At 33.3% G+C, this 17,390-nt stretch overlaps 1 protein-coding gene across 2 annotated transcripts in view; it reads left to right on the forward strand.

Annotated features, from left to right (window-relative positions):
• LOC143054439 (kynureninase-like) overlaps positions 1–17,390 on the forward strand; it is a 34,745-nt gene that overhangs the window by 13,507 nt on the left and 3,848 nt on the right. For both annotated transcript variants that reach the window (XM_076227453.1, XM_076227452.1), the window contains exons 7-12: positions 2,925–2,999; positions 8,268–8,414; positions 9,383–9,481; positions 11,393–11,519; positions 13,127–13,212; positions 16,742–16,996. In XM_076227453.1, coding sequence (XP_076083568.1) covers positions 2,925–2,999; positions 8,268–8,414; positions 9,383–9,481; positions 11,393–11,519; positions 13,127–13,212; positions 16,742–16,996 — 789 coding nt within the window. The remainder of the gene's footprint in view (positions 1–2,924; positions 3,000–8,267; positions 8,415–9,382; positions 9,482–11,392; positions 11,520–13,126; positions 13,213–16,741; positions 16,997–17,390) is intronic.

Consider the following 17,390-nt stretch of genomic DNA (forward strand, 5'->3'; position numbering starts at 1 on the left):
ATTTATTTTGCATAACTACGTGCATTTGTAAACAAATGACCCAGGCCCCTTTTCTCTATAGACTGTTACGCGTATTTAAATCATACAATTGTTTCTCAAGCATTGACAGAAAATTGATATATCCTCTGATTTTCGCTTTTTTTGTATATTGTTCAATAAGTCGGATACATAAATCATTTGGAAATGTTATTTATTTGAGGTCGAGTCGACAATATTCTACTTTCGTTTTTGACCTTGATTCGCTGAACACCACGTGGGTTTTGAAAAATGAACTTCAAAACTTTTTTAAAGATACTGTTTTCCAGATTCTGAACAATATGATCTACTATATTTTCTTTAATTTGACTGCTATTATTCCATAACATAAGATTGTCATCCTATCTGATTGTCTTCACGTTTTAAAAGCCCCCCCCCCCCCCCCAAAAAAAAAAGCCAACGAGTTAATGACCATCGGAACGTCTCTATTGTTATCGTTCAATGACCACCGGAACGTCTCTCTTGTTATCTTTGAAAAGAAACGATGCATTCTGACTTAAATAGACAACCAATCAGTGACCTGAATTCATGTGAACTATATTTAGCCCAAGGTAAACACTGATTTTCATCCTTGTTTATCGTGACCGCGACTTTGCGACAAGACGTCTCTCGGCTGCCTGTAAACATTTGAAAAAGATATTTTTGTCTTTTTGAATTTATATTTTTGTCAGTGAAGTAGCCGGCACTGGAATCTACCGCAAGCGGCGGATTTCCGCCGGCTACCGGCTTCAATGGAAAGCCCTGTAACACAATAATAAGACACTCTGCTATCTGATGTATATATCTGTATTCAGATTTTTCTGAAATCGCAATAATTAAGCTTGCATTTTTGGCCATCATCCATAAAAAAGGGCAATAATAAATGCACGCAATAGTTGCTGAAATTACTTTTTACTGAAAAAAAGATTTGTAGATAAATTAACATGAAAAATATCAAACTCCAAGGTAAAAACTTAATATAAAAAAGAAGATGTGGTATGATTGCCAATGAGACAACTATCCACAAAAGACCAAAATGACACAGACATTAACAACTTAAGGATGTTCGCTACTCTGTTTCAAATAACAAGCTTTTTAAAAAACTATTATAAATTGATAGAATATAAATATATCATGTATAGGAACTAAATAACGCAAAAAAATTGAAGGGTCTGTGTGCTTGTTTTCGAGATATAAGCCATTGAAATTTTGGCGGGAAAATATTCTCTCTTGACTTTTCATAGCTTTATCATTGACAAGTTTTGAAAGTTCTCAAAAACTATTAAAAAATAACAACGATTTTATAAGACTTTTACAGATGGCTTATAATGATAGTTGTAAAAGATTTATAAAAAGAAAAATGGGAGTCAACGGGCAAATTTTTTTAAGGCATTCTAATGGATAAAACATGAGGATTCTGAAAATCTGACAAAAATTCCAAAACATGACAAGAGAACATCCTTAAGTCCATAAAACCTGACTATATCAACCAACTGAAAGAATGGTAATTAACTGCCATATTCCTCCTGGCTTGGTATAGGTATTTTCTGCATTAAATGGTGGGTTAAACCTATTTTGTAGCTAGCTAAACCTCCCACTTGAATGACAGTTGTTTATAGTTTTATTCTAAATGCAAACATTCATAATCGTTTGATATTATAATAATTGGGATCTAGCAGCCAAAAAATTGTGTTAATACATCACTGACATATAACATAACTGAACATTCAAACAAATAACCAATAAATCTGACAAAGACACCAACAAAAAATGATATTTGAATTGATATCAAATCTGACAGACATCCAACATTTTTTTTTTTAAAGTTGAAAGTACAGTACGGGTAGGGACTTATTTTTATGGATGTCTTAATCCGTCTAGTCGGATATGAATAATCGGACATTTTTATGGTAGGTAGTATGTTCATTAAACAACAGATCCAGGTGTGAATGGTCCTTTCATCTTAATCCGTGTTGCTAAAATTACGGTTCACTGATTCCTACAGTAAATAAAAACATAATGCTGGTACCTGTATACACTTTTATGATAAATTAAAGTACCAAAGGTGTAAAATAGGAATACAAAATGAAAACAGCTCAGTAAAAGCTGCTTGCATAATTAATGAGAAACAAGGATTAATTGGACAATTATAAAGAATGCAATATAGATATATAATAAGGATGTGGTATGTGTGCCAATGAGACAACTTTCCATCCTAGTCACAATGTACAAATGTATAAAAAGTTTACAATTATAAGATAATGTAGGGCCTTCAACACAGGGCCTTGGCTCAGACGGAACAGCAAGATATAAAAGCCATTAAAATGACTAGTGTAAAACAACTTTTAAAACTGGAAAACCACCAGTCTAATCTAATAAAGTATATACATGTTCATATTCATGATATTTTTAGGTATTTTAAAAGACGTGACCAGGAGATTCTTAAATATAATTTATAGATATAGGAAGATGTGGTGTGAGTGCCAACTCTCCATCCAAATAACAATTTTAAAAAAAGTAAACCATTACAGGTCAATGTACGGCCTTCAACACGGAGCCTTGGCTCCACCGAACAACAAGCTATAAAGGGCCCCAAAATTACTAGTGTAAAACCATTCAAACGGGGAAACCAACGGTCTAATCTATATAAAAAAACGAGAAACGAGAAACTTGTATAAATTACATAAACAAACGACAACTACTGTACATCAGATTCCTGACTTAGGACAGGTGCAAACATTTGCAGCGGGATTAAATGTTTTAATGGATCCAAACCTTCTCCCTTTTTCCGAAACAATAGCATAACATCACAACATAGAAAAACACACAATAAAATATCAATTGGCAGGCTTAACTCAATCAAAAAACGTAAATTAATATTTATGTTTGTTTTTTGTTTCATTTTTCAGTATGCTTTTGCCAGTCAAATGCGTCTCCATGGGTATGATCCTGAAACATCAATGATCTTTGTAGAACCCAGAAAAGTAAGTCTAATTGTAGTTATTTTATTAGGTTTTAAAATCTAAAACAATTAACCCAGGTATTACTCTAATATTTACTTCAGTTTGAAATCAGTAATATGTATTGTTATATATATTTGTACAACACATTATTATGCAATGTTAAGGTATATTCTTCATGGTATGTGACTATCTGCAATGCTTGAAAAGAGAATCTGCATCACTTGGAATTATGACATTCTCAGGGGCGTAGCAGCCGGTACGGCAGGTACGGCACTCGCAGTACCAATAATGTTCGTTGGTACGGCATGCCGTACCTAAAATTTATATAAAAAATATAAAAACAACAAGGTTTTTCAATGAGAATAAAGAAAATAAAGATTTTACAGAAAATGATAATGATAGAAAAGCCCATGTAGAAGTCATAGCAATATACGGTATACATTCATTAATACTTAGCAAAGTTCGATAACTCGTATAAGTAGTATATACGGTAACGAGTTATGAAACATTGCCCTGTATTAATCAAAGTACGGATTTTTTTACTTACAAAAGATTATAATTGATGATGGTCATGAACAGTCATAGTACTTTAAATAGCATGTTACTGCCTTCTACAATTGTTCTGGTTTAAACACAAATGGCATGGAATAACAAAAGTTAGCACTCTCAAATGGAGAAACAAACGTTGTGCGGCAAGCATGATATTTTGTGCGACTGTCATACAAGATAAAAGTTGAGCTAGCTATAAAACCAGTTTTTGTCCAGCATTTTCTACATACGAAAATACCTGTACCAAGCCAGGACCTTGTATATGAAAGTTGTTATCCATTCGTTTGATGTCTTTGAGCTCTTGAATTTACCATCATTTGATAACGGTATTTTCGTTTTGAATGTTCCTCGGCGGAGTTCGGTATTTTAGTTATTTTACTTTTTGCAACAAAAATATTGTCAGTTACTTTGTATCCATGCACCATAAAGTTTAAGTTATTATGATTGAATTATAAACGAGTTGTCCCAATCTTGTTGCGTACCGATCTATCCGCGACAGAGACAAATAATCGATCTGCATATTGTTAAACTGCACATTCTGCTTCTAGGCATCAAGCCGATGGGAATACAAAGCAACTTCAACAACACTAACACACTTTGTTTAGTAATTTTTTGGTTATATCTATTTGACGTGGCTCAGTACCATACATGTGATGGACTGTAAAATTCAGATCAGGAGATTTGGAAATTTTGGTCAGGAGATTGGACCTCAGATCAGGAGGTTTTTTATCGACATATTTTTCGTCGTAAAACTAACCGTATGATGTTTTTTTTTCTTCAATCTTCCTTGTGAATGGCATTAGTTAAAGTCTGCATATATTAAGGAATAATTGAGAAGAATCTTTTTTTCTTTTATTTTACGATGAGAATATTTTTTTCTTTTGTTTTACATTGTTGATTGCTGATGAGAATCTTTTTTTCTTTTGTTTTACATTGTTGATTGCTGATGAGAATCTTTTTTTATTTGTTTTTCATTGGCATTGGCTTGAGATATAAGAGAGATTTATGCTATACATTTATTACATAATAAATAAATAATAAATTAACAAACATTGTTGATCTTTGTCAAATATTTCTGTTGTTTTGAAACTGGTGTCTTTGAAGACGGAGATAACTGTCGTTTTGGCATTTTGAACACATAATGGTGTACAAAATAATGAATTTGCTTATATAATTTTTCAGTCAGCTTGTGTAGCAAACAGCTCACATTGAGCTGAAACCATTCCTTTTTCCAGTATTTTCATCTCGAGATTTTCATATACAATAAGTGTTTTTCTTGGCATCAAAAAACTTCCGATAAATTTTTGGACAACAACATTCCATTTTCCATCAATGCCGGTATTTATCGGTATTTGCCTTTAATCATCCTTGGCGTGTGCCATAAACAGAAGCCACATCGAGTAATTGATATACAAACACCTTATGATTGTTCAATCAAACTATTATCACTTGTTAATTAGCCTTTAGCGAGAAATAAAATCTCCACATGTTGCGTAATCAGGTAATGTCAGTTACACCGGATACGTTCGATAAACCTCCTGTTTTTACGACTTAAAAAATCTCGGGTTTTTACGATCTCAATGATAAATTTTGTAAACAAAATAGTAAAAATGGCGACTGAAAATTATCATTCATGAAATTTTTTCTACACGGGATTTTTTTCTCTTCGACGGGAGGACGGGAGGGGACCCCTGAAAACGGGAGTTTTGTACTCCCGTCGGGAGGTTCACATGTATGCAGTACTTGTACATTCCGCGCCATTGTGATATTGTGCTATGGTAAATTTTTGTGATCGTGTCTTTCATATTTGCTAATGTGCTTTGTACACAGGGCTTTTTGTTTTCCTTTTAAGATTTTAAATAGTGTGTGCAAAATATATGTTGCATTTTGAACAAAATAATCGAAAAAACTGAATGCAAGTAATTTTCTCTTGTAATTTAACACTTTTTTATTGGAAAATTATGATTGTTTCTTCATTTAACAGTTATTGTGAAATTTATATAAAAAAAGACCAAATGTTCAAAAGTTTCGAGTGGCACTTGGTTGTATATCATTTCTCGTAATTTTGGAGTTTTACACTACAAATCTACAAACTGCTGTGTGATATAGTATCTCTAGCGTTCCAAAACGCCAAAATCTGAAAGCAAGTTGTACGAATATACGCCATGGATATAAATCCAGCAGTCACATAGTAGACGTGCCAACCTTTGCATGATCCTTTAAAAAAATAAAGTACATAATGATAGACCAGTCCTAGCCGCAGTGATTTTTTTTTTTAAATTTTAATCACTGAAGCCCCATGGCTGATCTTCGACGGGTTACAAACACGTTTAATGCTTTTAGAAAATGTTATTCCATTATATTTCCTGAACGCATCTAACTCTTATGTATTTTTTCCAGGCTACCAACTTTTCCCCCTGAAATACCTGGATTTGTTTTTCTTTTAAAACAATACCTTTACTTATTACATATTACATTTAAAAAAACATGTACATACATGTCATATACATATAAATACAGAAATATATTAATCCGTCTCCCGACTCTCCCTGTCAAAAAAAATCAAATAACTGCAACTGAAAAAGTGGATTTTTTTTTCGTCTGATATTTGCTATATATGTACCGGGGTGGGCTGTTTTCAGGACTTTGTCGAGACTGTCTCACCCAATCACGATCCTAACCATGAAAGACGCTATATGCCAAATCACGTTGAATCTACTTAAAATTGTTGAACTTGTTTAAACACGAGTAGATTTTCCTCTTGACTGAGGTTATTTTGCCAAACATGAGTGTTTGTACATTGTATGGGAACGGAATAGTTTCTTTCGTACGTTTTCAAACAAGGAATATATAAAAAAGAAGATGTGGTATGATTGCCAATGAGACAACTATCCACAAAAGACCAAAATGACACAGACATTAACAACTATAGGTCACCGTACGACCTTCAACAATGAGCAAAGCCCATACCACATAGTCAGCTATAATAGGCCCAGTACACTCGAGAAGAAAATGCTTACTGCTCTCCATTCGACCACAAGTACAGTTTTTAATTTCTTCAAGATTTCTCATAAATAAATGTTCGTTTAGATTACTGAAATCCATCCGAAGTCTGGCATGAAGTATTTGTCCTTTACTGTCTACATAAAAATAATAATTTGGTATTTTACTTACGTTTTGATAAAGGTAACGTTTAAGTGTAAACTTAGATGGACCTAATCTGATATCGTCCGGAAAACATTCCAGGATCGAATAACTGATGGAAGAAAAGATTTCTGATAAAATGCTGTTCTACACTTTATATGTCGCGTGTCATTTGTTCGTCTTGTGTCATAACTATGAATATTAAACAATAGCTGAGGGATGATATCACTTAAATAATCAGGGGTCTTATTGTGAAACATTTCATGTTAATTACGTCTAAAGTTCTGATAGCCAACTCCCATCCTGTTTCGTTGTATAATTTCATTAATTTGATTATGGATGCCAATTTAGTACCGCCAGTAACTATCCAAGCCGCTTCAAGTTGCATATTTTCTAGTTTATCACTTTTGATAAGAGCCAAGGTGGTCGAGTGGTCTAGCGCGCCTATCATAGTACAATGTGATTTGGTGCCATGATATATCAAATTGAAACTTGGTGAGGGAAGAACAAAAAATTTGCTAACGCAAATTTACAAATCTAGCATTGTTGGGTTGATGTTTAGAATATATAAGTACGTCTGAACCAGTGAAAACTCTACAACAGATTTATCCATCGGATCACCAGCAGTATTGGTGACACAATATATATATATAAACTAATCTGTAATCACGATGCCTTTACAAATGACTTGTGAATTTGGATGTCGGCCCTCTCTTGATCAGCTGGAAATGTTCTAACTTTGTTTGTTCTAAGTTGTTTGAACATTGTTCTGTTGCTACTATATTAATGTTTTAGCAGTTCTAGCATTCATTTGTCATATGATCATGAACTCATTGATCGTTATTGCGGTGTAACTATATTCACGATGAAAATAGATTTGTTCGCAGTGTCATAGATTCGTTGTTTGTCTTACCCTTATTTGATATTATATGAGAAATTCTGATGGTTATCTGTCATGTTTATTGCTTGGTCTTTGTAACTGAGGAATTTTGATAAGGAATTTTTTTTAGGAACGAAATTTAAATGTCAGAAGATCGTCAGAATGCAGATTCAAGTTTTTTTTACAAAAGTTTTATATTTTGATTTTTTTTAAAAAGAGTCATAAATAAATTGTTTCAATTAAAACTAGGGTTTTAGGGAACGAAATTTAAGTGTCTGGAGATCGCCAGAATGCAGGATTTTGCACTATTTATCAAAATTTTCCGAACCCCTTGCCGAATAGCCGCCTCTGCGAGGCGGGATGCGTCGCTTCACGACCCATCCTAATTTTCCCCCGTACCAATATAACTTAGAGTGCTACGCCTCTGCATTCTACAATAATCTTTTTTTTTTTCTGATGTCAGGCATTTTCTTGTATGAATTTAAACATTTTATGGGAACTTTTGTGATGTCTAGCTGTAATGACAAACATATAGCTTAATGTATAATAAGATAAATTCAGTATATGCAATGGATTTCAAGACTTAAATTAACACCTCTCATCAGGGAAATCCTAATAAATCCAGAAAGTTGTCTCGTGTAAACCTCTTAAACTTTGAAACAATTAAATCACTGTCAAATAAGAGCTAATTTTCATCCAGATGTTTTTATTTACAGGGAGAATATACATTAAGAACAGAAGACATTTTAGATAAGATAGAAGCAGAAGGAGATTCTATAGCTGTCGTCTGCTTTTCTGGAGTCCAATATTATACAGGACAATTCTTTGACATTCCTACCATAACAAAAGCTGGTCATGAAAAGGTAAAATAGATATTCCAACAAGTTATATGATTAAGGACAATAGTCAAGTTTGGCTGTATTTTTGTCATATCTTGCTATTTGGACAACAAAGATAAGATATGCAGTAGGACTTACCTTATAGATAACAATTCATTAAACAAAATAAGAGTATGGCTTAATAAGCAATACAGACATTCCTGATTGTGCTCTATAGTGTAAAATCATTAAGATCTTTTGGGTGTTATATCACATATGTAAATCCATCTTCTGATTTTTATGGCATAATGCTAATGAATAAGTCTTTCCATCTGTTTGTGTGTCCAAAACAAATTGTTTCCAGTAATTATCTTTAGTATCCCTTGCCTTATTGAATGACAATATCATGAATATGGAGTAGGGAAAGAAGCCCATTGATATTGGGATCAACAGGTCAATTTTATGGTTTTATACTGAAATAGAAAAATGGTTTCTGAAAAAAAGCAATAGAGCAATGCAATATCAGCGATTATTCCGGGAACGTCACGCACAAACCTTCGGGACATTTACTTATTACTTAACGTCGCTACGGCGATACCAATTGTATATTTGTCAGCCATTATTAAATTACTATCTGAACAATCAAGTCTTACTCCGATCTTTCAAGCAATAGGTCATGCTTATTCAATTTGTTCCTCCAAGCATGCTAATATTTTGAACCCTTGAAATAATTATTTTACTCTCAATCAAGAACACTTTGGGGAGTATCAGTTGACATTTTTTTTATCGCAGAAATATCTCTTGGTACAGTTTATGATATTCTGTTGCCTATCTTAGCAGTCGTATTGAACATGAATAATCTATTGAGTGGTTAAACCAATGTTTATGAAATCATGTCATATTTGGCAAAGCAGGATTTATTGATGTTATTTTCCTTTCCAAAAATTGCTATTGCATTTAAAAGATATTAAGAGAATAAAAATAACAGTTTTTTATGTTCTTTTTGAATGAAGGGATGTTATGTTGGTTGGGACCTGGCACATGCTGCAGGAAATGTAGAGTTACATTTACATGACTGGGAAGTAGATTTTGCCTGTTGGTGTTCCTACAAGGTAAGATATAAGTTTTTGCATAATTGTGTTCCTTCATGGTAAGAAGCTTAAAAAGACATTGCATGTTTGTGTTCTTACAAGGTCAGAAAGTGAATTTGTCTGTGTGTGTTCTTTCAAGGTAAGAATTAGACTTTGCCTGTTTGTATTCTTACAAGGTAAGTTATAGATTTTGTCTGTGTGTGTTTTTTCAAGGTAATAAGTAGACTTTCCCTGTTGGTGTTCTATCGAGGTAAGGTATAGACCCCATCTGTATGTGTTCTTACAAGGTAATAAGTAGACTTTCCCTGTTGGTGTTCTTTCAAGGAAAAAAGTAGACTTTCCCTGATGGTGTTCTTTCAAGGTAATAAGTAGACTTTCCCTGTTGGTGTTCTTTTTTTGAAGGTAACAAGTAGAATTTCCCTGTTGGTGTTCTTTCAAGGTAAGAAGTAGACTATGCCTGTTGATGTTCTTTCAAGGTAAGAAAAAGATTTTGGCTGTTGGTGTTCTTTCAAGGTAAGAAGAAGACTTTGCCTGTTGGTATTCTTTCAAGGTAGGAATTAGACTTTGCCTGTTGATGTTCTTTCAAGGTAAGAAGTAGACTATGCCTGTTGGTGTTTTTTTGAAGGTAACAAGTAGAATTTCCCTGTTGGTGTTCTTTCAAGGTAAGAAGTAGACTATGCCTGTTGGTGTTCTTTCAAGGTAAGAAGTAGACTTTGGCTGTTGGTATTCTTTCAAGGTAGGAATTAGACTTTGCCTGTTGATGTTCTTTCAAGGTAAGAAGTAGACTATGCCTGTTGGTGTTTTTTGAAGGTAACAAGTAGAATTTCACTGTTGGTGTTCTTTCAAGGTAAGAAGTAGACTATGCCTGTTGGTGTTCTTTCAAGGTAAGAAGTAGACTTTGGCTGTTGGTGTTCTTTCAAGGTAAGCAGTAGATTTTGCCTGTTTGTGTTCTTACAAGGTAAGATATATATTTTTGCCTAATTATGTTCTTACATGGTAAGAAGCTTATGTAGACATTGCATGTTTGTGTTTTTACAAGGGCAGAAAGTGAATTTGCCTGTAGGTGTTCTTCAAAGGTGACATTCATTTGACTTGGAGCCAGGCTTTTTCCTGGTGGGGTTTGTACTTAGATATATATGTTGGCATGAGAAATGATCATAATAAGAACAAGTTCATATATATTTACAATGTAGACTTAGAATGAGTAGATTAGATCTGACACAGGAAATGAAATATTAACAAAAATAATTTTAAAAAAATCTAAAAATCAGATGTTGAAGCTTATAAATACAAGTCTAAAACAGCATTTAAAAATCAGAAAATCAGGATAGGTAATGATGCAGTGATAACAAGTTTGACTTATCCCTAAAATGAAAGTAACAAAAAAAACCTCTGTTATACAAATGTTTAGGAACAAAGCAAGACAGAAAAGCTAAGGGCTATTTCATTAAAATGGATATAGGAGGCTAGAACGAGACTTCTAGTATTAAACATCGACTATATAGAATCATTGTAAATTCAGAAAAACCTGTATACAGATGTATGTATCTAACTTTCAGAATGTGAGTTCTTATTATAGCCTGTCCCATTATTGGAATTGAATAAAAAAAACTACAATAATTACTGAATTAACTGTTAAGTATTTACAATAAAATCATCATTAAATGTGTTATTGCAAATTAAAGTAGACACTTGTTTCTTGTTTTTTATATAGATTAGATCATTGGTTTTCCCGTTTGAATGGGTTTACACTAGTCATTTTTTGGACACTTTATAGTTTGCTGTTTAGTGTGACACAAGGCTCCATGTTGAAGACAGTACTTTGACCAATATTGGTTTACTTTTACAAATTGTGACTTGGATGGAGAGTTTTCTCATTGACACTCATACCACATCTTCTTATATCTATTAACTCTGAATATTTTTTTTCAGTATATGAATTCAAGTGCTGGTGGATTAGCAAGTATATTTATACATGAGAAACACAAAACCACAGATTTACCGAAGCTGGAGGGCTGGTGGGGACATAAATACTCTACAAGATTTCAGATGAATAATGGTAACCATGATTGTACCATACTTTAGAAGTCGCAAGAATATATGTATAGTGCAATCACCTTGTCCATCCATTCCAGACCTTTGTTTTTTCTATTTATCTGATAAATATGTTCTTGGATTTAAAGATGTACTTATAATGTGAAATTAAAAAAATCTAGAATTTAAAACTGATAATATAAATCAGAATAATGTTAGTTGAGGAACAAAATAAGCTAGAAATATTGATAGGTTATGGAACTCTTTTTCGAGTTATTGAATTTTTAAAAAAATGGCAGGAAAAGACTGACTCTGACTTTTGCCTTATATTTAGCATTGGCATTTATTAGGGTCTCAAAATTTGAGGAGCTAATGAATTTCAAAGTCTTCAATTTATGAAAAGAAAAGAAGGTGATATGGGACAAAATATTTTACCGTATATTGCATGAAAAAACCAAAGAAGTCCAAACATCTGACAAAAATTTAAAAACTTGACCTGAGTACATCCTTAAGGCTTGTATACTGAATTTCTAAAGACCATGGAATTAGGAATCTATGAAAAGACAAATATTCCTTAATTTCCTGTTTAGAACTGACATAGGTAAATGAATTTCTAAATGAATATTTTGTCCTAAATTGGCACAAGAAATGTCTGTCATGTAGCAACAGAAGAGAATCAGAATATTCATACTGCTGTCTATAAACATCATTGACTTGTTGTTATCTATATCAAAACTATTAAAGAACACATTTAGATGATCAAATATTTAATAAGATGATGTTTGTGTTTTCCATTCTCAATTTTATTATGCCCCCGCAACTGAGCCCTGCAACTGAGAATAGGGGGGATGTTGTTTTACCCCTGTCTGTCCGTCCGTCTGTCTATCCTTCTGTTTGTCTAATTATGGGTATATAGTAATTCCACATAACGCCTCCTACAGTTTAAATCCTAGAAAACTTTAACTTTGATGATTGTTTGTACATAATAATTGCTCTTTTTGGGAGATAGTTGACCTTTGTCCTTTTTTGGAGTATTTACTTGCATAAGAGGAGCTTTTCCAGATACCTCCTCCTACGGTTTGAATACTAGGAAGTTTTAATTTTGCTGTCTGTTTGGACATATATTGTAGGTGTGCATGTGGTCAGAGTTTTGATTTTACTAATATATGCTTTTTTGGGAGATAGTTGAACGTTGACATTTTTGGGGTATAAGCAGTTAACACTTTCCATCTGCCGGGGCATTAATTGTGTCTCTCAGACACAATAGTGTCTCAAAGAAAGTTCTTCATTGATTTTGTTATAATACAGTCACTTCAGAGTAGAGTAGAGGGCCGTCACTTTGTCTAGTTAATTTTGTGTTTGTCCACGTCCTAGTGAAGGAAATAAAATAAAGTTTCTCAACATTTTTATCATTTGGGAAGTGACAGGCAAAATGTAATTGAAATGTCATTAGGTAATTTGATGCATCCCTAAGGTACACACAAACATGGAATCTTGGAACTAAATATGATTGTACTGAGTTTTAATTTGTTTAGAACTATTTTTTAACAAACTGATTTTTTTCTCATATTCATAACTATCATGACTATAAAAACTGTGTTTTAATCGGTATAATTTTTGTTTTATTTTTAGAACATGACCCAATTCCAGGCGCATATCACTATAGGATTAGTAATACACCAGGCCTGTTATGTGCTCCTTTAAAAGCAAGTCTAGAGGTTAGTTACTTTTTTCATAATACACCCGAATTTCTGTATACTGGACTTCTGGCGACTCTTGGTAAACCAATTTATCTTACCTCCTATACATTTCTAGGCATGTGATTGGTTAAAAGCGCCCTCGTGGAGACCGTGTATATTTGGTATTAGGTTAGTAGGGAGGCGGGGCTTATCTCATACACGGTTAGTAGTGGAGTTACGTCCCTTTATATTCCATATAAGGTAGAGGAAGGCGGGGCTTATTTCATACACGGTTAGTAGTGGTGTTACGTCCCTTTATAAAAAACAAAACGGTACTGAGAAAAAAATCGTAAAGGTTTCAACAGACGAAGAAATTGATGATTAAGATTGAAATAAATTTACATAAAATTGAGAATGGAAATGGGGAATGTGTCAAAGAGACAACAACCCGACCAAATAAAAAAACAACAGCAGAAGGTCACCAACAGGTCTTCAATGTAGCGAGAAATTCCCGCACCCGGAGGCGTCCTTCAGCTGGCCCCTAAACAAATGTATACTAGTTCAGTGATAATGAACGCCATACTAATTTCCAAATTGTACACAAGAAACTAAAATTAAAATAATACAAGACTAACAAAGGCCAGAGGCTCCTGACTTGGGACAGGCGCAAAAATGCGGCGGGGTTAAACATGTTTGTGAGATCTCAACCCTCCCCCTATACCTCTAACCAATGTAGAAAAGTAAACGCATAACAATACGCACATTAAAATTCAGTTAAAGAGAAGTCCGAGTCTGATGTCAGAAGATGTAACCAAAGAAAATAAACAAAATGACAATAATACATAAATAACAACAGACTACTAGCAGTTAACTGACATGCCTATTTAACCCTCACAAGTTGTTATTGTTGGTATCTGTTTTTGTAGGATCTATGGAAGTAGTTTCTTAATGCTCACAGTATTGAGGACTTGCTCGTTTTGATAGGTCTAAATTTCACACGTTAAGATAGTCGGTAAGATAAATTCGTGACATAGTGTGCTAGTGACCTAATACGGTATATATGGGGTCAACAAATTCCATATGGGGATTCGAGCTTCGCTCTCACCCCATATGGAATTTGCTGACCCAATATATACCGTATTAGGTCACTCGCACACTATGTAACTAATAATACCTTGTGATGTCATCTATATTTTTAATGAATTTACTGATATGGTCTGAGACCACAATTATTTCGTAGTGCATTTCATTTAGACAATAAATGCAAATTAAAAAAATCCCACCTGTGCTTTTTGAAAAAAATATTTACATTGTGTTGTACTACTTTTTGGACAAAAGTCAAAATTATAGAAACCTTCATTGGCTCTAACTCAAAATATGGACAATTTTATGTTAAGGGGGTTTTGAAATCTTTTCACAGCTTCCGAAGTGCTAATTTTTAACCTTTTTCAACTGGACCAAATCACTACTTTATTTTAGAATTCATTACCCAATTTTTTTGACAGTGTCATTTCATCCCTTGACTTACTATTTGAGGCATAAAACATGGAGAAATACATTTGGGAGGGGTATAAAAAATATTAGCAAGTAACACACTGTCCACACTAGGGACTACATTCGTGGACAACGAAAATCAAGGGACGACAATTGTGGTCTCGGACCATATTGTTCAAAGTTTTCAAAAATTGTATTTTTAAGATTGCTTATTTGAAGAAAAAAAATCTGCAAATACAAAAGATGTTCCCAAAAAACATAAAAAAAATAATTGAAATGAGAATTAATGTGTTGTTACTATCAAAGAGACAATATGATATCTATAAAATTCCCACAAATATAAATGATCAGAAAAAGAGAATATAATGCACTGACAATTTTGATATAAATAAGGTAAGCTCATAGCCTTTGTATTAGGTCAATTGTCAACTGGATTTATCAACCCAAAGAAGTGTATCTACCTCAGACTTGGGCCTCAGTCAATATACTTCTTTAAGGTCAATATATTCTTGTATCGACTTCATTCAATTGTATAATATCCAAATACACCTAGAAGTACAAGTTCTGAGGCAAGGCAAAAAAATGACATTAGAGATTATTATCAGTTATGATACTCCTGAAATTCTTATTTTTGTGCAGCAAACTGGATTCTGATATGACTTATTTCCCTTTTTAGACATAGCCATGTGCTAATTGGCACAAAATATATTGACACATGAGCCCAAACTATAACTGTTTACATTCTTGTTATTTTCATTTGTATCCTCATAAAATATTTACATTATAGCTGCTTACATAAACTTATCATATATTGTTAATTCAAACCTTATATGTTCACTCCTGTTTTTGGTGGGGATCACACCATGTTAATATCACTAGTTCTGTGGACTGTATTTTGGACTAATGTTTGTCTTCCTGGTTTTGTAGGGGATCACTTTAGTACAATATTTGGTTCTGTGATCTGTATTTTAGACTGTTATTTGAATTTCTGTTTTTATTTTTATGCCCCACCTAAGATAGTAGAGGGGCATTATGTTTTCTGGTCTGTGCGTCCGTCCGTCCGTCCGTCCGTCCGTCTGTCCGTTCGTTCGTCCGTCCGTCTGTCCCGCTTCAGGTTGAAGTTTTTGGTCAAGGTAGTTTATGATGAAGTTTAAGTCCAATCGACTTCAAACTTAGTACACATGTCCCCTATGATATGATCTTTCTAATTTTAATGCCAAATTAGAGTTTTAACCCCAATTTCACGGTCCACTGAACATGGAAAATGATAGTGCGAGTGGGGCATTCGTGTACTGAGGACACATTCTTGTTGTCACATGGTTTTACATTTTTTTTTAAATTAAAGTTTTGATTGTCCCCTTGGTGTTTACATTGATTGTTTTAATTTTTGCAAAATTGAGAAAAATCCTGTTAAATTATTGCCATTCTAACCCTGCCACAATTTTTGCAATATTGAGAAAAAATCCTGTTAAATTATTGCGATTCTAACCCTGCCACAATTTTTGCAATATTGAGAAAAATCCTGTGACATTATTGCGATTCTAACCCTGCCACAATTTTTGCAATATTGAGAAAAATCCTGTTAATTTATTGCGATTCTAACCCTGCCACAATTTTTGCAATATTGAGAAAAAATCCTGTTAAATTATTGGGATTCTAACCCTGCCACAATTTTTGCAATATTGAGAAAAATCCTGTTAAATTATTGCCATTCTAACCCTGCCACAATTTTTGCAATATTGAGAAAAAATCCTGTTAAATTATTGCGATTTTAACCCTGCCACAATTTTTGCAATATTGAGAAAAATCCTGTTAAATTATTGCAATTCTAACCCTGCCACAATTTTTGCAATATTGAGAAAAATCCTGTTAAATTATTGCGATTCTAACCCTGCCACAATTTTTGCAATAATAAAAACATTGCAAAAAATTTCTAAATTTACAATAGGTCTATATATTTTGTGGTCTTTACTCCTTTTATGTACCAAGTACCAGGTTATAGTTTTTGGTTAAAGTAGTTTGATAATTTATGAATATTAGTAATGATATAATGTCATTTATTTCATAATTGCAGATATTTAACAAAACATCTATGCCAGAGATAAAAGCAAAATCAAAACTTTTGACCGCTTACTTAGAGATGAGAATCAAAAATAAATATCCAAAGGATCCCAAACATATTGCCGATGGAACGTCGACGGATTGGAAACATGTCCATGTAGATATTCTTACTCCAGCAGATATAAACAGAAGAGGAGCTCAGTTATCTTTGTCGTTTTCAATCAACATCACCCATGTGTTTGAGGAATTGGAAAAAAGAGGAGTTGTGGTAAGATCTTCACATCTTTCAGTCCAAGCCATATATGGGGTTGAAATTGTTTGAAAATTAAGCTGTTTTAAAGCTTTTCAAATTTTGTGTCCTTTTCTGTCAATAATTTGATTCAAGTTATTGAAAATAAAAACATTGCAGTAAAAAATTGAAAACACTACGTTTAATAATTTCTTGCGTCCAAAGCGCTTTTCTGGATTTTCCTTCATCAGGAACGCTCAAAGCCAAATACTTGAAATCCGAAGATGTATAAGTACTGAAACCATGGAAGAGCTATATGTCAAAAATACCTAAAATAAACAGCCAAATTCATCTAAAGCCAACTTTGCCTGAGGTAGTTGAAACCTTTATAGTTTCTTAAAAATTTATCAATTTATAAACAGACAATTTTAGT

The sequence above is a fragment of the Mytilus galloprovincialis genome, chromosome 12, assembly GCF_965363235.1.
Source record: "Mytilus galloprovincialis chromosome 12, xbMytGall1.hap1.1, whole genome shotgun sequence".
Lineage (NCBI taxonomy): Eukaryota > Metazoa > Mollusca > Bivalvia > Mytilida > Mytilidae > Mytilus > Mytilus galloprovincialis.